This window comes from Catharus ustulatus, chromosome 1 (assembly GCF_009819885.2).
Source record: "Catharus ustulatus isolate bCatUst1 chromosome 1, bCatUst1.pri.v2, whole genome shotgun sequence".
Classification (NCBI taxonomy): domain Eukaryota; kingdom Metazoa; phylum Chordata; class Aves; order Passeriformes; family Turdidae; genus Catharus; species Catharus ustulatus.
In genome coordinates, this window is record NC_046221.1 from 28652858 (window position 1) to 28674538 (window position 21681).

The 21681-nt window shown below is 39.5% G+C and overlaps 2 protein-coding genes across 2 annotated transcripts in view; one reads left to right on the plus strand and one right to left on the minus strand.

The window, feature by feature from the left end:
* Window positions 1-4492: 4492 nt before the first annotated feature.
* Window positions 4493-11747, plus strand: LOC117006101 (von Willebrand factor D and EGF domain-containing protein-like). Its single transcript, XM_033078400.1, has 5 exons — window positions 4493-4649; window positions 7259-7354; window positions 9145-9249; window positions 9657-9752; window positions 11333-11747. The coding sequence occupies exons 1-5, from the start codon at window positions 4493-4495 to the stop codon at window positions 11440-11442; spliced, it is 564 nt and encodes a 187-aa protein (XP_032934291.1). The 3' UTR covers window positions 11443-11747.
* A 3448-nt stretch (window positions 11748-15195) lies between these two features.
* Window positions 15196-21681, minus strand: part of VWDE (von Willebrand factor D and EGF domains) — a 33779-nt gene continuing 27293 nt past the window's right edge. Inside the window, exons 24-30 of the mRNA XM_033073472.1 lie at window positions 21573-21668; window positions 21148-21243; window positions 20574-20669; window positions 20379-20474; window positions 19008-19103; window positions 18341-18444; window positions 15196-17245 (exon numbers count right to left, since the gene is read on the minus strand). Coding sequence (XP_032929363.1) covers window positions 17225-17245; window positions 18341-18444; window positions 19008-19103; window positions 20379-20474; window positions 20574-20669; window positions 21148-21243; window positions 21573-21668 — 605 coding nt within the window. The 3' untranslated portion in view covers window positions 15196-17224. The remainder of the gene's footprint in view (window positions 17246-18340; window positions 18445-19007; window positions 19104-20378; window positions 20475-20573; window positions 20670-21147; window positions 21244-21572; window positions 21669-21681) is intronic.

A 21681-nucleotide genomic window follows, 5' to 3' on the forward strand; every position in this document is an offset into this window, starting at 1 on the left:
TTATTATGTGAAGAAAATTACTTATTAGAATAATGGTTTTGAAGTTGCATGCAAGGCTGGCATCATTTGGATTAATGTATTCATTTCATATAAATTTAAATAGGGTTTCATATTATGGAACCAGGGCTAGGTGGACTAATGGGGACAATCTGTGCATGAAATCCACAGAGGCCCCTAATTTGGGACACCAAGAAGAGTTGTGGATGAGTGTTTGTACACAACCTGTACATGTATAATATTTCTGCTCACCTAATTCACACATGGGCATGTTTAAAAATAAACCCATATATCATTTTCCTTCTTTTAGCAGAACTAGAGTGACTTTCATTCAAATGCCACTTAAGCCCAATTGCACTGGAAGACAGATCAGTATTCAAGCTGTCAACAAAGAAGACTGATGTTGGTCATAAGGCCTATTGTCTGACAGCCCTGATGTGGACTTGAGTTGAGATACAACTGTGATAAATGCCACTTATCTCTACCATTACCTGATGGCTCATCTACATGTGGTAGAACAGAGACCAAATTATGCTGAAAAGCACTTCTAAAAGGGGTTGCTACCTGTGATGTGACACTGACAAACAAAGCATCGTCTCTGGATGACACTTTTTTTAGATGTACTTTAGTACAGTGCAGCAATGATTGTGCCAGAGCTTGGAAGGGCACATACACAGGGCTAGTAAAGAGGTAGCTGTGCAATACACCTTCTAACATTACCTCTCATCTCAGCAATTCTAGTTGATTATTGAGATACTGACATTTTATCAGATGACTGTGCATCACCTCCGCACAAGCACCCTCTAAGGTTTTGTATCCCAGTCCCTAAGCTTATTGTTTTCTTATATTTCTTTAGTGTTTAGAGGAAGTTGTGCTGTATTACAGCTGGCTAGCTCATAAATTCCCATGGCGTATGAAGACTTTTCACACAGTGATGAAATAAAATATATTTGCAATAGGCAAGGGACACATGCACATACTCTAAGCTGGTCAGAAGTAGTGCCTTCCCACAGGGTTATTGGGGACCCCTGTTTTGTACCTGCTTTGCCTTATATGGAGCAGAATCCCAGACTCCAGATGAGCAACCTTACTCTCATAATAAGGTAAATACCACTCCACAGAGTACCTTAACTCTGATGATGAAGGAGAGTTCATTTCTTCCCTGTCTTCTTCTTTGGACTGGACAGCAGTGTGCCTCAAATTGCTATGATACAGTATATCAGGAGGATGTTGACACAAAAAATGAACCTCTGAATGTCCTACTGCTAAAATTGCCTTATTTTGGATTTATTTTGAAAATAAATGTTAAATATGGCCATTATGACAAGAATGAATGAATCTAAATTCTCTTTGTCTAACATTCTACTTAAAAACTTCATTACCTGCTGGGTTGATTGGTTGGGTTTTTTTAAATCAGGTTGTACTTCTAAGGCTAAAGCATGTTGAATGCCTGGAAGTATTTCTGTTTTCAGTGAGAACCTCTGTTAACATGATTCAACCACTTCTAAATGCAGACATGTGCTCAGCAAATTTGATAAGCCCTGAGATGAAATTAGATGCACAAAAACGGTGAAGCAGCCTAATCCTTCCTACAGAAGATAATGTTTGAACAAATTTACTTCATTCAATGAAACACCTGGGCAAGCTTATTTAATATAGTCTTTGCATTTAATTATCCCCTCTGTTGGGGCACTTGCCATATTTCAAAATATGATTATTTTCTTTGGTATTAATTATTTTAAGATGCTCAAAGGAAACTAGAAGAGAAATACAAGAGGGAGTCTTAATTAACCTGAGCCAACAAGAGTCATCTTTCTGGAATAGAGAAGATGGGATATGAAACTGAAAAATAAATAGTTCTTTAAAAATCATGAAGAATAGCTCTTAAAATCTGAAAAGAATTCTATATGAAGGAATTGTTGCTAGGCATTAATATCAGAAAGACACTTCCACATAAAACGGTCTTATAGAGGAAAGACAGTAATGGAAAAAAATATTACTGTGAAGAAATCAATGTGCACAAAATTATTGGCAGAAGTCAAGGAGGTGCAAAATTATGATATACCCAGAGAACAATACAGCCCCAGAGTCGGCATCTTCAGTTCTTCTCTCATTTTGTTTTTGTGGGGATGGCATAAAGGAAACTATTCCTTTTGGGAAGAATTTATTCCATAATTTATTTCTGGCAAGTAGTTTTACTAAAAGTGGTATCCCTGCATAATCCTATTACTGCTGTCCTTGAAAGAAGGAATACTGTATGTGAAAACAGGACACCCTGTTCTCCTCACCACAGCTGGAACTGCAATAGGAATGGGGTTTGGATGTTCTTATTCTAGACAGCAAATCAACACACTATGGCAGCTTGTGCATGAGTAATTAAATCACTGGGGCTTTTTGCTTCATCATTACTACTTGAAAGGATATTTGCTATGTGGGTTTGCACAGGATGTGTAATTGTATGTATGCATCCTCCAAATGTTGCGCTGGTTGCCTAGGTACAAGCAAGAGGGAATTGTGCACGTTTTAGGCAATTATTCAGTGTTGTACTTTCAGATTACTCTTGTTTAATCATTTGGTGGCATTTTGCTACTTGGAAGTCTAAACGCAGTCTTGCAAAGATAATGTTGTATGTGTCTTAACCTTTGCAAGAAGCCAGACAGCACCTCATGCTATTAGCAGCAGATTTGCCTTGTATTCTGCTCCTGCTATGAACTCTATGTTCCATGCTCTGAAGGTGTAAAAAGGGATCAAAACCAGTTTCACAACAGAAACTTTGGCTTTTATTCTGTCAATTACAAGGCAATCACACAAATTTCAATTTCCAGTCAAAGTAAAAGCAGTTGCCAAATCATACTCCTGCTTCATCTGGAAAAAAAGTTAAACTATTTTATGCCACTTGCAAAAGTAATTCAAAGTTAGCTCTCACAGTTGAAAACAAGACTTGGTTTTCCCTTAGTTTTTCAAAAGCGTGAGGTTTATTTCATTTTTCTGCAGACACTTTGTGTTGGTGCTTATAATCTCTCTTTCCCACTACTTGCCATTCTAGCTCATCTGAAATTTTTTTGTTGGGTTGAGTCTTGGTGTTGAAAGTGTGTGTTTTCTCTGGAAACTTTTGAAATTATAGGAAAGGCTTATGAAATATTGGAAATTATGAGAGAAAAAAATGGTTTCTCACTGTCTATGTGTGTGTTCCTTGCAACAGAAATATTTTTATGATTAAATTGAAATATACTGCTATTTTGTCAAGCCATTCCCAGAGACGGCATGGCAGGGAGCAAGTCCAGAGAAGAGCAGCCAATATGCTCAGAGGGCTGAGCATAAAGCCAGGCTGAGAGCTGTGGCTATTCATCCTGAAGAAGAGAATGTTCTGGGAAGAATTTAGAGCACCTTCCAGTACCTAAAGGGCTGACAGGAGAGCTAGAGAGGACCTTTTGAAAAAGGTATGGAGTGACAGGACCTTTCGAAAAAGGAATGGAGTGACAGGATATGGGCAAATGTCTTCAAACTGAAAAAGAGTAAATTTAGATCAAATATAAAGAAATTCTTTACTGTGAGGGTTGTGAGGCATTAAGTTGCCCAGAGAGGCTGTGGATGTCACAACCCTGGAAGTGTTCAAGGTCAGGGTGGACAAGGCTTTGAAGTGGAAGATGTGCTTGTTCATGGCAGGGATGTTGGAACCAGATGATTTTTAAGGGCCTTTCCAAACACAGTCATCCTATGATTCTGTGAGACCCATATTCTTTCCTCTGTCAGGTGGCAGTCCATCAGTCCTCTCTCTGATATCATCCTTTGAATATCCTGTCACAATATTCACATATGGCACCTTTAAAGATGGAAGTGTGTGGAAATCAGAGTCTCCAGGGTCTCAAATGGGGTGGGAGTTCAGAGCTGTGCTGTCCTGGAAGTGGTGGCAGGTTCAGGCCAGGTGCTAAGGTGGGTTCCTTATCCAACACACTGTGTGACTACCTGGTGACTGGTCCTCAGCTGTCAGAGGAAAAGACCTCTGAGAAGACTGAGTCCAACCTACGACCAAACCACCACTGTGTCATTATGTGCCATGAGGCACCACGAGGGAGGCTGACCCTGCTGGGCAGCCCATTCCAGTGTCCAGAAACCCTTTCTGTGAAGAAATTCCTCCTGATGTCCAACCTAAACCTCCCCTGGCACAGCTTGAGAGTACATCCTCTTGTCCTGTACTGTCGCTGTTGCCTGGGAGAAGAAGCCAAGCGCCAGCTGGCTCCAGCCTCCTTCCAGGAGCTGCAGAGGGTGGCAAGGTCGCCCTGAGCATCCTTTTCTGCCGGCGCTCGGTGACCGCGGGGTCAGGGGCGCTCGGGGGGAGGACCGGCACAGGGGGAGGATGATGATGAGGAGGAGGAGGAGTGGGAACGGACCGAGAGGGTAAAAGCGAGAGGAGCGGGCTGAGAGTGGGGCGAGCGGAGAGGAGGCGGGAGCGGAGCGGGACGAGCTGCCCGAGGCGGGGCTGCGGTGCCGGGCCATGGCGGGGCTGTGGCTGGGGCTGTGCCTGTGCCTGTGGGCCCTGTGGCCCGGCCCGGCCGCCGCCTGCAGCCCGCGCTGCCGGCACGGGGGGCTGTGCCTCGCCGACGGCTCCTGCCTCTGCTCCAAGGGCTACGAGGGCGAGCGCTGCCAGCACGGTAACGGGGGGAGCCCGGGCACCGCACCGCTACCTGGAACGGGGAGCTCTCGGGAGCGGGTCTGGGAGGGGCTGGGAGGTGCTAAAGAAGGCGAGGTGGAGGAAGAGAGTTAAGGCACCCTTTGGTGAGGTGAGGCAGCGATAGCAAACTGATGGAGCTCAGCCAAGAGCCAAGGGAAGAGCTCACCTTAGTAACAGACCCCTCTGTCGGAAATGGCCACGAGTCCATAGAAAGCTTTCTGCAACTTGGATTTTGCGTAAAAGGCCACTCCCCGGACAGGCTTTTTTTGTTTGTTTTATTCCTCCTACTTCTTTAACTGCATGCTTAAACACTCACTCCCCTGGAAGCATTTGAAGAACCACGGAGTCAGTCAGGTTGGAAGGGACCACAAGGCCACCTGGTCCAACCCCCCTGCCCAAGCAGGGTCATCCTAGAGCGCAATGCACAGGATTGCATCCAGATGGTTCTTCAGTGATTTTAGAGTCTTGACAGCATTCTAAGCCACAGCAACATTTAACTAGTATCTCTAGATGCAATTAGTCAGGATTAGTCACTAACAAAAACACCAAAAGGGTATGTAGACAGTGGGTTACTTTCTGGACTTCTTTTTATTTAGAATACCTTGTGCTTGTAGAAGTACTGTCGTATACTTCCCGGATGTTACCTGATGCACAGGGTCATTTGTACATCCCATTTCCATGGTACAAGGTGTAAAGCTAGGGTGGTCTGGTCCTGTTGGTTTCCATGGAAAGAAAAAGTGTTTATGAAAATGGTACCTAATATGCAAAAGAAAACATTGTGAAGAAGAGTTTTAGTTTAAACCTTCTAACCATGTTAGATTTCTAATTTTCATGTTTAAAAGTTTAACCATAGAGCTTGTGGCTATTAAATGCTAAAAAATCACTCAGTGTCAGGGGTTCCTTTGCTTTGCATGTTGTCCTATGTGAAGTGGTGATAAATTTGTACAATATTTGTTCTCATTTTCAATGTCCTTCATTTAAAACGTGGGTGGTGGTTTTTTTAGCTCTGAAATGAGATGCTGAAAATTTCATTCAGCACTGTAATCATTCATGGAGTGTTGTTTCATTTTGAAGCTGAGGCTAGCAGGTGGTGACAAATGATCTATAGCTAGTGTGCTGTGTAGTGGAGATTAACAACTATGCTATATGAACTATGCTGTAGGAACTGTTGGTTCCTAGATGTTTTGGGGTTTAGGGGAGAGGTGAAATATTGGTGGAGAGGCAGATCGGTTCTTGAACTAGCGAGGTAAACTGTCTGGAATTGTTAAGAAAACCACTGAATCCTTGTGCTCATAAGGGCATCAGTGTAGAAAAAATATTGGATACATGAAGTTTCATCCCTTGTTCTGAACACTGTGTGAAATAACACAGAAACAGAATTTTTCTTAAATTGGGAGCTCTTGGATGGCGCTTCCCAAGAAATGAGAACATCTGGTAAAAGTTACCTCTCTGGTGGTGGAAAGCTGAGCACTGGCTGTTTTTTGTACATCTCTGTCCTTTCTTTGCCTGCTCATACTCATTCTGCAGGTACTAAAGTCTTCTATTCTTCAGGCGGGTTTCCTGAGAGTGAAATAAGTCTGTGAGGACAAAATCAGGATGATGTTGCACATTGTTCATATTTTTCATACTTTTCACCCATCCAATCAAAGAATAAATAGAGAGCTCATCTCACACCAGCAGCTAACTCAAATGAGGCTCCCTGAAACAGATGGGTTTCTAAAACCTGTGTGTGAATAGACAAATGTTTTTTCAGACAGCAGGACTGATTCAGGGATAATTATGACTAGAAAGGAGTCTATGTACTAGGAAATTTATTTGCAATCTGACTGGATTTGTCCAGAATTTTGCAAAATTAAGACTTTTATTTGTACCCTATCGAACCTGTCCAAGCTGTCAGCAATGAAAAAGTTGCAGGATTTGTGATGATCATAGATGCTTTTCTTTCAACAGATGATTAGAGTTATGAGAAAAGTTACATTTGTCTTGGATGCTTGCTAAACAAACACCGTACATTTCTTCTGAAAAGACAGCTGAAGCAAAAAAGGGAGGAAAAGAACATGAGGGAGAAAGAAATTCTGCCTTACTTCTAGAGACATTTCAGAGAAGAGATATAAGAAACAGAGCATGTAGTTTTTCTGAAGAGGAACACAGGAATCTAGCAAAGAGTAAAAAGTCTGATATTTCATCTTAAGAATCACATGATGCCTCTCAAGTTGCAACATCTTTTTATTGAATCATTTCTTCTTATCAGCTATTTTCTTACCTGGTATTTGTCCACTTCAATTATCAAAAGCTTTTTTGGCAGTCCTCCTGTGTTCCTTTTTAATATGGGTCCTTCCTCTGCATGTTCTGTCCAGGCCCAAAACATTCCTTAGTTTTGAGTGCTTAAAAACTTAGTATGGTGGAGTGCTCTCTGTGCAGGGAAATTATTTCACCTTATCAGCATCATAAGATGACATGGCATCTTAGAAAATACAAAGACAAACTGATGAAAAGATGATAATGTGCAAATTTCTTATGTATTTAAGTAGTAACTTGAGTAAGATCCACCACTATTTATCCAACCTTTCTTTGTTGTCTGTCTTTCAGCTACATGTTATCCAAAATGCAAAAATGGGGGAGAGTGCCTCCGACCTGGAAAATGCAGATGTCCACCTGGATATGGGGGTAGATACTGTCATAAAGGTAAGACCCAAGGAGGAGGTAGCTTGGAAAGACAAGGAGTTTGAAAACAGACTAAATTAATTTAGGATGCTTCAAGTCCTGGATCTAACACACTTTAAAATAATGACCTTAATTCTGTAAGTCTCTGACCTTACTATCAAGACATGCATGGCCCAGAGGCTCTGCATGATTGCAGAGAGGTGGGAGGGAATACACATACTGAAGTGTGTTTGGAGAATCTGAGCAAATGTTTTGCCTTGGAAATTATCCTTTTTATGTGCTACGTAAATATTCCATTTAGCTCTATAACAGATTCTTTCTAAATAATTCAGTGAAATGGTTTGTATAGATACATATTTCTGCATTAAGTGGTTGAAACTTTTATGTAGTATCTGCAACACTGAGGTAATATTGAGGGCCAGTCACTGAGGATATGTGTGGCAATGTATTGTTGAGAGGTAACAGGAGATAACAGAGAAGGAGTAGAAAGGCCAATTTTTATGGTTTTGTGAAGCCTATTGAATACATGCATGTGTTGGAAAAGGTAATCCAAGAAAACAGTGTACAAACATGTACAAACCTGTGGTGTGGGGCAATGTGCTGTTATAGAATCTCACAAAATCACAGACTGGGAGAGGTTGGAAGGGACCTCTGGAGATCATGATTTTCTAGCTCCCTGCTCAAGCGGCTACCTAGAACCAGCTGTCTGGCCATGTCTTCATGGCTTTTGAATAGCTCCAAGGACAGAGACTCCACAATTCCCAGGGCAATCTGTACTGTGTGAGCATTTGGTCACCCTCACTGTGAAGACCTGTCAATGATTTTCGTCCTTCATGTGGCTGGAAATGGTTTCCAGAGTCAGTTCTTGTATTACCTCACCAGGGGCTGAGGTGAGGCAGACCAGTCTGTGATTCCCTGGGTCCTTCTTGTCCTTCTAGAAGACTGGAGTAACATTTGCTTTCATCCAGTCCACACGCACTTCTCTGTCACTGTGATGGATCAAATACAATCAATATTAAATACATTAACTTATGTTGTGCGACAAAGTAATATGCAAACAAACACTGAAGAGCTTTTCCAGCTGTGCTGAATTTGACTTGCATGTCCTTGCACGTCCAGTATTCGTGCCAAAATCTGTTAGCTGAAATTGTGCTCAATATTTGTGGTTGAAAAAGAGATTTGGGTATTTTATCTACAAATTATCAGACATCCAAACTGTCCATCTTTATAATGAAGCGTAGATGTTTCTCTTCAATACAATGAAAGTGGAATATAACATACAATCACACTTGTGAAAGAAAGCATTTGATTGTACAGAACAGTGATTGTGCTCACCACAGTTAATACCAATCATATGTCTGGCATAAATAACGCTTCGTTAATGAGGCCTTCAGGGCTTTGATGTGTAGGACAGTTCTGAAATGAGGAGGTTAACTCAAGTATTTGGCCTTTGGGAAGGCACTGCATAACTTGACTATAGTCACAATTTCATTTGTCACAGTGATACCCTCTTCTCTTCTTCTTCTTGTTACATGTCGGTCCTGTCAGGTAAGGAACTACATGAATCCTTAAACACAAGTTATTGGCTTACCAGCTGTGGTTTGTCTGGTTTGATGCCAATATGCAAGTTAGTAGTTCCTGGGGTGTAGCTGATGAACAGTGGTGTTACTGGTGAGAGGTAAAACAGTGCCTTGTTCTGAACAGTCAAAATTTTAGTTTTTGCAGATGTGATAAAACAAACAGCTGTTTAGAAACAATTATTTGAAGTCCTGTGTTGTTCTGAAATGCCTGGTGTCTGCTGTCTTCCACAGTAAGCTGTGAAGGAGGCTGTCAGAATGGTGGGGAGTGCATCTCTGTCAATGGAGTAGTGAAGTGCCTTTGTGCTTCTGGCTGGACAGGATCAAGATGCCAGGAAGGTGCGTGTCTACATTCATGGAAATATTTATCTTAATTCTAAAACTGCAGTAACAAAAACATTTTAAAAGTATTAAGGAACTTACAAGTATGGAAATGTCATTGCATTACAACAGAAATTAGTTACCTACATTATGGCTACTTACACAGATAAAATAGTGTGAAAATATTTTGCATTAAGGTGTACAACTGTTCACATTTAAACCAAGATTCATAACTCAGTACCTATATTTTTTTCCATTTCCATGATCCTGGAAATGCTTTTGGAGTTATACCAGTTGAATATCTGGCCTAGAAGAAAATGTGTTTTGCCATTTTGACTTGTATCATCCTGAATCTTTCATTCTGTCAGGATTCTTTTAGATCAGTTTTATAAATCCTGCTGGCTTACCCATTCTTTTTCTTGTAGCAATTTGTCCTCAAGGTTGTCGGAATAATGGAGCTTGTGTGGCTCCTGGGATTTGTAGCTGTCCAGCCGGATGGGTCGGAAGAGCATGTCACTTAGGTAAATGACTTCTGACATTTTTCATTTATCCTTTCCTCTGCTTGTTTGATTTACCAATCAAAGTGTTCAAGTCTTCAGGGTCAAACAAAGCTTCCAGGGAAAATATCTTAGAATAGTAACTGAGAACTGCTTCCAAATACTGGGGCTCTTACAAGTATGCATAGAGAGTAGATGGCTGTTCAATTTGGTCAGAAACACAGAACTTTCCCACTTTGGAAGAGAATCAGATTTCGGTTGTCACCAAATTAATTACTTGGTGTATTTTGTTGGTGTTTCTGAAATACTGTCTGTAAACTGAGACTCCAGTATAAGGAACTGAAAATTACAGAAGTTCTATTGCTACTGGTGTGGGTTACAAGCTTCTTTACATTTTATAGATATGTAAAATTGAAACCTGCTTCTCACTTTGAGGATAAGTTGATAGAATTAATTGCATGTGTTCTTAGAACTCTGAAAGCTGCCTGTAATCAGGATTAGTACTGACACTCCTGCTGAACAATCAGTTCCATTTTCACAAACTTTGCTTCACAAAAGCAGGTGATTATGAAGTCTTAAATCTACACTTCTTGGGCCTTGTGTGCTTGTAACAGCACTTCCTTGATGCTAAAGGCAATAATCCCGAGACTACAAAAGGAAAGAGGTTTTTTGTTTGCTCTCTGGGGGACTGAAAAAGCCCTCATGCAAACACTGGTTTTGAACAGGATATTGTGGGTGCAGGGTCTCCTGATTAAATCCTCTGAATCTGATATTTTCACATGGCTGGGGCATGGCTGTGGCACTAAATCAGCCAGTGTTAGTTTTTCTACAATATATATGGTCAAGTAAACAATAGCAAGTAATATTTTGATATTCCCATTGACCATCAAAATGCTTATCCTTTATATTCATCAGTGTATTGAGATAGAAAGTGATATTAAAAGCCAAGTGTGGGAGTTGCAGAGAACTTGTAGAATGGTTAGCTCCCTGCAGCTGCAGTAATGGCAGAAGTGTTCAGGTTCTGGATGTCAAAATAGTTGCTGCTCCCAAACTAACTAGATCTGCATCAAGTTTGACTTCTTTTGGTGTACATGCTCATAAACAAATGGCAGCCCCTGGCTTGTCAGCTGAACTGGTGTGTAAGTAGCAGGGGACAGCTGAAGCTGTGCCCACTCAGCCCTCCTGTGCTCCTGTGGGGGAAGAGGAGGGCAGTGTGTGAGATACTGCTAGAATGAGGTGACTCTTTCTTCATGGGTGTGGATCCAGCACTGGCTTGAATAAGTTTCAGCAGGAATTTTTATTGTTCTCTCACTTTTATGGAGGCATCCATCTCAAAAAGAGCCTGTGCCTTAAAGAACAGAAATTATAGTATTTTAAAAGGGAAATGGAGCATGAATAAGACTAGACATACTGTGCCTGTATTCCAGTGAAGGCCACAATGCCATAAATTGAGAGACATTGCTTTTCAGTTCTTCCATTATGCTTTTATTTATACTGTCCCAGTGCAGTCACCAGGGAACAATTCTGCTACTGCAGTGAGACAAAAAGAAAAATGATCCTGTGTTGTGCTGAAGACATGCTGTGTATCTGGTGTCTCATTTCAGCTGTATGTAAACTGCCCTGCCAGCATGGAGGGAAATGCATCGCTCCAAATGTGTGTAGGTGTCGACTGCCATACTCTGGACCACAGTGTACAAAGAAAAGGAAGGAATGAAGCAACTTCAGCCACGATAAACTGCATTTTTTTTTCATGTAATTATACAGAGAAGTCTGCAGCAATGGGGGACCTTAAAATAAACATGGTAACTTGATTTCAGACAGCTTTTTGTCCTCACTATATTAAGTACATGCTTTTCCATATGAAAGGAAGGTATTTCTTATTGTAGGAAAGTTGTTACAAATATCCAACCATGTGTAGTGTATCACACGCTTTCTCCTCTTCTAATTTTTCATAAGCAGAAGTATTATGCCTTGGTTGATACAGCTGACCTTGAAATAAAATTTTCTTCAAATCAAGTACTTCAGAATACATCTATGCTCTTCTTTTTGATTTTTCTCCCTTTTGACTAGACATTGTGTTATATAATTACATTTTTTAAAAGCACATGAAACAATTCAGATCATCAGAAGTAAATATTACTTCAAATATAATTTGCCTTATTTGAGATTAAACATTTGCAAGAGGAGACTTGCAGAGTTTGCATCTTTCTGGAACATTACTAAACTGCAAAGCATCTTATTTAAATCATGGTTATCACTTTATGTCTGCTTCCTGTTCCTCCCCCTCCAATCTGATATGGATCTCAATCAGATGAACAGTATGTTTAAAAAAACTGCAACAACTAACAATACTTGCCTTGCCAATACTTGCTAAGACAATTCTGCTGTTACTTTCCAAAAGCTTAATCCATGCTGACACTCTAAGAGTCCTTAGCTTGAATACTTCTACGGTCATATTATCTGATCATCTTTCAACTTCCAATTATTTCTTTTCCTTATCCCAGTGAGACAGGGAAATGTATTTTTCTTCTGGAGACATTGATAATTCTATGGTATTCAAGACTGCTGTTACAGGAGCAGTATAATGGGAGGTTGCAGGCTAGCAGTGAGGAAAAGCCATGCCTGTCACAAATCACATGTGTGCATGATGTTGACACTTGTCTTCTGGAGATATTCATGTTTACCTTCATTTAGGTTTTGCAGGCTTTTGAGAGGGCTGCAGAACAGACTGAGTCTCCTATGTTCATTGTTCCTTGTCTAATTTTTGTTGTTTCTTGAATGGTACTGTTGAGGAAGGTTTTCCTAAAACGTGCAGACCGAATCAGTCGACTTTCCGAATGATGCTCAGATAATTTTTTTTTTTTTTTGAGAGATTGGTTTTCATTGTCTTCTAGATTAAACTGGATTTTTTTTTTTTGTGGGAGAATTTTATCTATGCATTACTTCAGTCCATTTGTTGGAACAACATTTTAACTGTGTTTAACTACCAGAACATGTAGCTCTCATGGTCAGTGACTTACATGGACCTGTTTCTCCTGGGATTACAAGCCACTGAGCAAAGAGGCAAAGGTTATGGAGTCTTCTCAGTCACCAGTCTTCTCTACAAGAGAGTGCCCAAGCATGCAGAGGGCAGTTGAAAGGCAGAGGTTTAGTTCCTGTGACTCCTGTTTCCTGCTATGAGCACTTGCTGTGTGGCACAGTTGAGCTTTCTCCTGTGCTTGTGTTGGAGGCTGCTGCCTTTGGCTCAGAGGAAACCTGCTGCAGAGATCTTGTGAAGGATTCCCTGCAGGGACAGAGCACAGCATAAGAGGAATGCATTTTTTTGAGCTGTTTTTGCTGGGATGCACTGGCTATTTCACACCTGCTGGTGAAAATGTGATTCTCCTATGTAGAACAAAATGATTCCATCAATGGTTCTGAAGTTTTATAGTGATAATGATTGATGATGATGATGATGATGATGTAATTCTGTGTCACAGTCCACTACATCATGCCCTAAATTAGAAATTCAGTAGTTAGGTTGAATACTTTAGGTGACATACTGTTTGCAGGGGAATGAATGGGAGACCCAAAATTAAGAATAAATAATCAGTACTATGTAAATACAAAGAGGCAAAATATCTCAGTATTATTCCCAAAAAGACTGACTTCTGCTAATAAAGACAAAAGTAATAGTGACTAGAATCTGGAAGAGATACTGGCATTGTCAGGAGCAAGAGAACAGAAACAGTCTGTGAGACCTGTGATTGGCCAACAAAAATGTTAATTTAGTTTCCTGTTTAGAAATGATTGAAGTAAGCAGTAATTTGATGCCACACAAAATGCAATGGCACATTTCAGAACTACTACTTGAATGTAGCACCATCTACTGGCTACCGTGTTCTTTGTGGGGTGTTCTTTGTTTTGATTTTAAGAAGTATTTCTTCTTATCATTCAACAAAACTTTAAGTGAGTTTAAAAGTGATTTTTCTGGCTAGTAAGAGTTGAACAATCTTAGAATGCATTATTGACAGTCTGTGTCCCCATATTATTATTTCCACAGTTAAATATACTAAAAAGACTTAAAGAACTGTCAGTAATTCTTGTCTTTTGTTTGTTTTCTGCTTGCTGGAGAATTGAACATACTAGTTACAGCATGTAATTTTTGGAGATAGCTATGCCTTCCTGTGGGGAGATAAGTCAGGCATGCAACTAAAAGAAAAGCAAGAAAAGCCACACAGAACATACTAGCTTGCTTATTCATTAAAGCTAACTGTAACACTTCATACAGATACTCTGGTTTTCACTGAAACAGCTGTAAATGTTGGAGGTATTGCAGTGGTTGTATTTTTGATACTCTGTCTTTCTAGTGTGTGCATGGAAAGGTGAGGTGTTTCTTGATTTCAGTTTACTTATGTGCACATTTTTATTTATATTTTCTCTTCTGCTCTAAGTGCTTCTGTCAAGAATGGATTTACTTGGTTGAGCTGTAAACTATCACTTGCTGACTAAACTGAGTTGTAGGCAGAAGCTGGGTAAAATTATCTGATACCAGCATGTGGCACCTTTAAACAACAGAAACTGCATAAACAACTTTAGTTATTAGCAAAAGTTCTAGCTTCTACATTTGCCCCAGTGTTATGTTTTGAGAATTTAAACTTTGGGATTTTCCATTTGACAAATAATGGAGTGGGTGTAGCCAATTTGTCAAGTAGCTTCGGTTTTTATACCTTTTGCTTTAGGGCTTGTGCTGATACTTCATGACTTTCCTTTTGGTAAATGGAAACATTAACTTGCTTTCTCAGCTATGAAAATATATAATTAACTTTTGCAAAAAGAAAGCGCTTTTCCCATAGGGCCCACTTGTGGTTTTATTTTTAAATCATAGCCAACATGACAATCTGTGGTATCTTCTGTGATACAAGCCCTTCCTTCAGAGAACATTCACTGTCCTGCATTTAAAAAGATCTTTTCAAGATCGGGGCAAAAATCAACGAGCACTTGGGAGAGTTTCTGTTGGCCTGCAGAGCAACTGTAGCACAACCAGGTAATAAATGGATGATGTACATAGGTACCTTCCAGCACTCTTTAGTGTCTAAGAAATCATGCCAGAAAATTCATCAAAGATATTGGTGTTGTACATATCGTGGTAAGAATCACTGCAAAATCTTCAGTTTGATACAAGTTGTCCTTCATTACTTCAATTCCAACCCTTCTCCCCACTCCCACATCCCCTAACTTTTTTAGGCCTAATTTCAAGTTACAGTTTTAGCACTTCTGTTAACCTCTGTACACAAGTCCCCTATATAAATCCACATCTTGTTATGCTGAGCAATTTTACTGCATTGTTGCCATGTGCTTTCTAATTACAGTGAATTCTGTTTCATGTGTATGATGGACAATGTAGTAACAAAACAGTTTCAACTAATCACGTAATTACTGGACAGTTTTGAAGTAGCTGGCATTTTGCATTTACTAATGATTTTTCTGCACCATGTGCTTGCTGGAAAATAGCAAAAACATCACAGCTTAGCACTGAGCATTTTTAGCTACTGTAGCAAAACTCTGGATGCGCTTTTGTTCACACAGCTTGCATTTGGAAAATGTGAAAGAAATAATTTCTGCCTTTAAAACCATTGAAAATAAACAGCAAACACTAACAATTATAAGAAAAAAATCCTTTATTGTGCCTGAAATGCACATATATGCATTGATTAAGTTTTGTGAGTGAAGGATTGCACAAATTCATTAACCAAAGTACTATCAGCAGTGTTCCAGGCAGATGTTACTGTTCTTTTTTGCACAGCACCTCTGTAACTGACACATGGAACAGCAGTGATTACAATAAAAGATTATGTGATATTGGTGTGTTTGTACTCTAAATGCATTTTCAGTACCTTGTGTAGCCAAAACAGTTCCAAGAGCTAGTCGCATTTTGTTCATTGTGGGAAAGGAAATGGTTCAAGAGGAGTAGGTTTTAAATAGTGTAATGGTTCCCAGATCATCAGGCTATCATGGATGCTTGATTGAAAGAAACTATGGAAACACTGAAATTTAAAATGCAAGTGGGAAATAGGATGTTTTTTAAAATATACCAGTCAGGCACTTGGAAATCCATGAGGTATCATTGTGGAATGATGCTAAGCTCTCAAAATGACAGCTTACTTTGCCAGATGACTTAAGAAGTCTATCAAAAGTTGAGGAGAAATCTAGGCACAGAACTGCTAACAGCGATGATCTGATAATCAGATCCCAAAATGGCAGTAAATGGCAAAATTACCTCTACTTTCTTGCTGTTCAAAATTAGGTTATATAAACTGAATATTGCTCAGGAAAACAGGAAGTCATGATGTTTATTTTCAGCTTAAAAAAACCAAAGCAGTAAACTTCAATGGCTTAGCTAATGTATGTGATGTTTGGTATGTTTCTGTCTATTACCAGAGCTCACTTTGTTGTGGTAGGAACTGAAATGTCCTTCACAGCTCTAGGAGAAGATAGCAGTCCTCTGTAGGAAACTTCAGAAAAACTGGAATTTTATTTTTGCAAAATCTATCTGGCAGCTGGTATGTGCTAGCAGTTTACTGGAGCAATTGGCAATGGCAAAAAAATCTTTACAAATAATTTCTGTCATGATGAACTTGGATGGCATGATGTACAACAAATTCTCCTCTTATTAGTTCCTTTTTTAAGATTCAGCATTACTGAAAGCTTTGTAAAACTCCTCTAAGACTCTTGGGAACAAAATTTCCTCATATTACTGACTGCCATCTCAGACAGGGGCATAAAAGTCTTACAGACACAGGAATAATTCAGTAGCTGGCTCTTCAAATTTGTGACTGTAAGTAATGAAGTCAAAACAGAAAAGTTTAGATCTGTCTTCTGGCTGCAAAGACTTGTCATAGATAAATCAGAGTCATTCTGCATCTGTCTGATTGTTAACAGGACAGGAGGCCTTGCCTTCATTAGTAGCCCAGCTTCACTTCTGGTTGCTCTTCCTTCCTTGCTACTGGCTTGTCATTACAACAAGACCAATAAATACAAAACAAGAAAAAACAGTTGTTCTTTTCCTTCTGTCTGCAGCCAAATAATATGTAAGTAAGCAGTGTGTCTATAAACAGGAGGAGCCATTCACAAGTGCAGAAGTGCTGCCTTCCTTCTAGAGTCACCCAACAGCTGCTACAGCCTTGTTCCCTCAACAGAAATTTTATAGTCCAGTTGACTACATGAATAAACTATATCATTTTGGGCTCAGTCATCAGATCTGCGAATTCAGTCAGAGGCTGTGGGGTTTGTACATGAGGTAGCAAAAAATAACAGAAATATATAAAACATATGTTTTAATGACTACATGATTGTTATTTTAAAGCTCACCAACATTTGTGATTAATATGAATCTTTTAAAATAAGGCTTCTGAATATTCTTTTCCTTTAAATGTACTCTGTAATTGCATTCAACCCTTTTGATATTTTCAAGTCTCATACATCCATGCAGCATTGCAAATGAATTCTTCACTTCTTCAACCATGATGTCTTTGTACCTTGGAGAGAGAAAACGAATATTAAAACCAGACATTAATGAGGCAACCTATTTTTATGATAAAGCTTATGAAACAATTTTAATAAATCTCTGCTTACTTGATACTCAGAATCACAACATTAAATTAAAGTTGTGCTTATAGTTTGTTTCATTAAGAAGATGTGCTGTTTTGATCAATGTATGATACAGCACTGTCTGACTGACCAACAATATATATATTTTCTAGACTAAAAATAGACTAACTCTATGCAGGACATATTTATGAAAATCTTTAAATCAAAATTATTTCTCTCTTTGGGTCACATTTTGGAAACCCATATTACAAAAGTTACAGTCTTATTGATAAAGGATGTGTAGTTCCATACTTTCAAAATATGAGCATTTCTTTGTTTCAATTTCTGAAACACATCTACCCCATCTCTCAATTCTTCTGACACCACAAATGTGTCTAAATACACTGAAATTAAAAGAAGAGAATCACCATAGATGAAGGGCAGAATGCTTTTACTTCAGACATCACAAAACAGTCAGTTGTAACAAAATGTTGAATCAAATTACTTCAGTGAGGAGTATCACCACTCAAGCAAGGGAATCCAACAGAAAATTGCATGATAAAACAGAGAAATGGTCACCATTCCCTCTGATACGAAAAAGTAAAGTTATTCCCATGTTATACTTGATGAACTGACTGACAGTGTAGTTAGTTGGAAAAAGATCAGAGCTTGACTTGATGCAAGCTAAGAAAGTCATCAGTAGATCAACTCTTCCCTAACACGAGCCAAGATGCTGGAAAAGAAAATAGTGGTTGTTGTGAAGAGGATAGTTATCAATTCCTACTGCATGACAAGAGACAATCCACTTAATTTGAAACAAGGGAAGTTTACATTTGGTGCTGAGAACAATTCTGTGAGTATTAGAACCTAAAAATTACTGGAAAAGCTCTTAGGAATTCCATTAATTATCCCTCACTGCAGAGTGAAAGGAAGAAATCAGACAAAATGCTTATTTGGTGTATATCATGATGCTTCACTGGACATGGGTGGACTAGTTAATTAACTCCCAAATCACTGTGATGGTGTCTTGGCTCTACATTTACCTGGATTTTCTTCCCACAGAGGACTCCAGTATAACCTGGACGACAAGAGCACACATTGGGCAATACACATTTCCCTCCAAACAGACACTTCTGGTTGCACACAGCTAAAACAAGAGAGGTACATACGAGGTTTTATTCGTGGACACATCTTGATGAAGGAAAAGTGGATGCTATCTCTAGATCCTTATTCTGTTTGTTACAGGAACCAAGACCTTGGAAGGTATTTTCACAGGGTAGCGCTCCTCAGCGTAAGGAGACTTAAAGGTCACATGGAGCCAACAGTGCTCTTGTGTCTATCCCATCCCCCTCTTGCTTTGATGCAGGTTTAATGTGAGAACATGCTGAGGGCATGAATGAGACTGAGCAAAGAACATGAGCAAGGTTTTTTTTAGCACATCTTGCTATTTCAAGCTATCACAATGGCTTCTCGGGGCTTGTGCAGCAGCACATAGCACTGGAGCAAACCAACACACACTGCCAGGGTCCCGGAGTGCCATCAGATCCTGGGGGGTTTCAGAAGGGGCAGAACAATCTCTGTTTTATCCTGCCTTTGACACAGATGTGGATAAGCTACATCCAAGGTATAGGAGGACTTCTCTACACTGTGCATGGCTGAAGCATTCTGAGTTATGCAGAAGGAAGAGGTTTCAGGTTGCATCATTCTTACGTGTCTGGCACTGGATTCCTTCCCACTGTGGAGGACAATGACAGGTACTCGGTCCAATACACTCCCCACCATTCTTACATTCCTGAAGACAGATTGCTGCACAAACATCATCACAAAGTATGGTTATATCCCAAGTGGTTACACTGAATTATAATTCAGATTTCAGGATGCTCACAAGAGATGGAGTGCTTTTCATACACAAGAGTCACATCATCTTCACTCAAATTTGTGTCTAAGACCAACAGGATATTAAAGAAGAGAGGCAACTAGAAACAAAAAGCCCTACAACCAAAACCCACACTCAGAGGTTCTGCTGTGGCAGAGATTGCTACAAAAGCCTGAAATACTGAATTAAGAGAGCACCATTAACTATATTTTTTCCAAATGTATCTTTCTAAAGCACACATCTTGGCAAGAGATCTTTTGTCTGTCATTCAACTGAACACTCAATGAATCAATTCAAGCATATTTGATCCAAAGTTATTTCCTGTGACTCATTTGTCTGCACATTTTTCCCTGCTTATTGAGCCATGATCTAACCCATCATTATATCCATTCATTCATAGCTGACTATTTGATAATCAAATCTCTCTTCCAGTGTTCAAGAATATCTCATCCCTGTAAATACCTTTAATATTTTATTTATTTAAAAAAAAACCAACCCCTTTCTACTAATTACAGAAAGTAATACAGGGAAATTTATTTTTCCTCCATGCCATTAGAGAGCTCCTTGCCCACATCAGTTCTCAAGCCTCAGGTGGGTACTGTGACAGACACTAACAGTTCACTCCTCCTTATGCTGATTTTCCTGCAGAATGTGCTTTTATCCATGCTGGCACAATTTATTTATGCACCATCAATAGCTTAATAAAGATACAACCTGACCCAAAGATGTGCAACCATCACAGTCCTATTTCTATCAGTCCTAAAAAGCTTGCACCCACTGCATCATTTATTCACATTGCATCCAATTATTTCCACAGTTTTCCAATATTTCACTGAACTTCTTTTTCTATTTACATCTGGTTTTATTTCCTACAGCACAAATTGGATTTCTTTCACTTTTTTGAGTCATCTCTTTGCAAAAATGCAGATGTTTTTTATTTAGACAAGAATCCAGAAAGAAACAAATAATATTTGCTATACAAGAATTTCACAGATATTTTGGTCCCATGATTTAGCTTAAGAAGTAAGAGCATGGTATCAATTCTCCATCCTAAATTTTGATGCCAAATTATAGATAACTGTTTTTTCAATGTGTATATATTCTCAAGTTCTTTGGCACTAACTTTGTATTACTTGCGTGGGCAGAGTTGCCCTGAATCTCATATTACTAATAAGGTATGGTTCTGGTAACTACAATGTACTTACGAGTGTTACATCTTTTTCCTCTCCATCCTGAAGGACAAGAGCAAATGTTTGGGCCGACACATCTTCCTCCATTCATACACCTTGGCTCACAGACACCTTAAAATCAAAAACATCTGCTGTTTAATACATTGAACTGATGACAGAATAATTTAGGGGTTATTTTTGGATCACAGGGAGATTTTAATACTGGCTTACTTTTTTCACATCTTCTGCCTGTGTACCCATCAGGACAAGTACAGACATTATTTCTCATGCAGTGACCACCATTCTTACAAGGAGGGCTGCAGATGGCTAGAAGACACAAACAGGAGGAAAAGGTTGTCATTTGCATTTTGACTTAGTGAAATACTTTTGGAAAACAAGAGTGCAACACTAAGATTCTGACAGGTTGTACGGACATTCAGCCCTATCAGGCCTGTCTTGTAAAAACTATATTAATGTGGTTTGGTGTAAAAATAAATAGTAAAGACAACCTCAGATAAAAAGGAGTCAAGGTTGGCAACTGTATGTGTACAAAAGTAACCAGACTATACTTAACATACAATGGAGCTGGAGGAAAACTGCTTAAATGCTGAGTGAAATAAAAGACTAGTTTTGAGTCTTCATTCTCCTTGGACAATTGTTGAATCAGCCACAAAATCTAAAAAATAATGCAATCTTTGTTTTACACCACTTCTCAGGTACAATTTGGTTGTTAATGTTGCATCTTAATGTTTTCTCACAAATTTTCTCATAATGGAATGGGGGGAAGAAAAAAAGAAAATATTACCATTCTGACAGTGGGCACCAAAGAATCCATGTGGACATAGGCAAACATCTGGCTTAGTACAGGAACCACCATTGAGACACACAGGGTTACACATTGCTGCAGAAACAGGGTCAGGAAGAGTAGCAAGCATGACATCCAAATAAGTCTATAAAACATGTGTGTCTGTTTCAAGAACAGGAGTTAAACACTTAAGATAACTGCAGGTAATGTCATTCCCATAGAATCTTTACCCAAAATTAAAGGATCACCGTAAGACTTCCCAGAGGTGCTGCTGGCAGCAGAACTAAGATGCAGAGACTCAGCAGAGTCAGGGGGCTCTGCAGCAGAGAGCAGCTGCCCATTGCTGCCACCTGAGCCCTGCGGTTCCAAATCTCAATGGGATGCTCTCCCAGGAACATGGAAGTTGGAAGTTGTAGGGGTGTTACCTGTGCTGCAGGTAGGTCCGTGCCAGCCAGGTTTACACTGGCAGATGTCTGGAGTGAGACATTCACCACCATTTTCACAGTGTCTGTTGCAAACCACTACCATCCAAGA

Bases quoted from the DNA above. Each gene is read 5' to 3' on its own strand.
- LOC117006101 (XM_033078400.1), top strand. From the start codon at position 4,493: ATGGCGGGGCTGTGGCTGGGGCTGTGCCTGTGCCTGTGGGCCCTGTGG. The intron at 7,355-9,144 runs GTAAGACCCAAG...TGTCTTCCACAG, and splicing joins GGGTAGATACTGTCATAAAG to TAAGCTGTGAAGGAGGCTGT. The intron at 9,250-9,656 runs GTGCGTGTCTAC...TTTTTCTTGTAG, and splicing joins AGGATCAAGATGCCAGGAAG to CAATTTGTCCTCAAGGTTGT.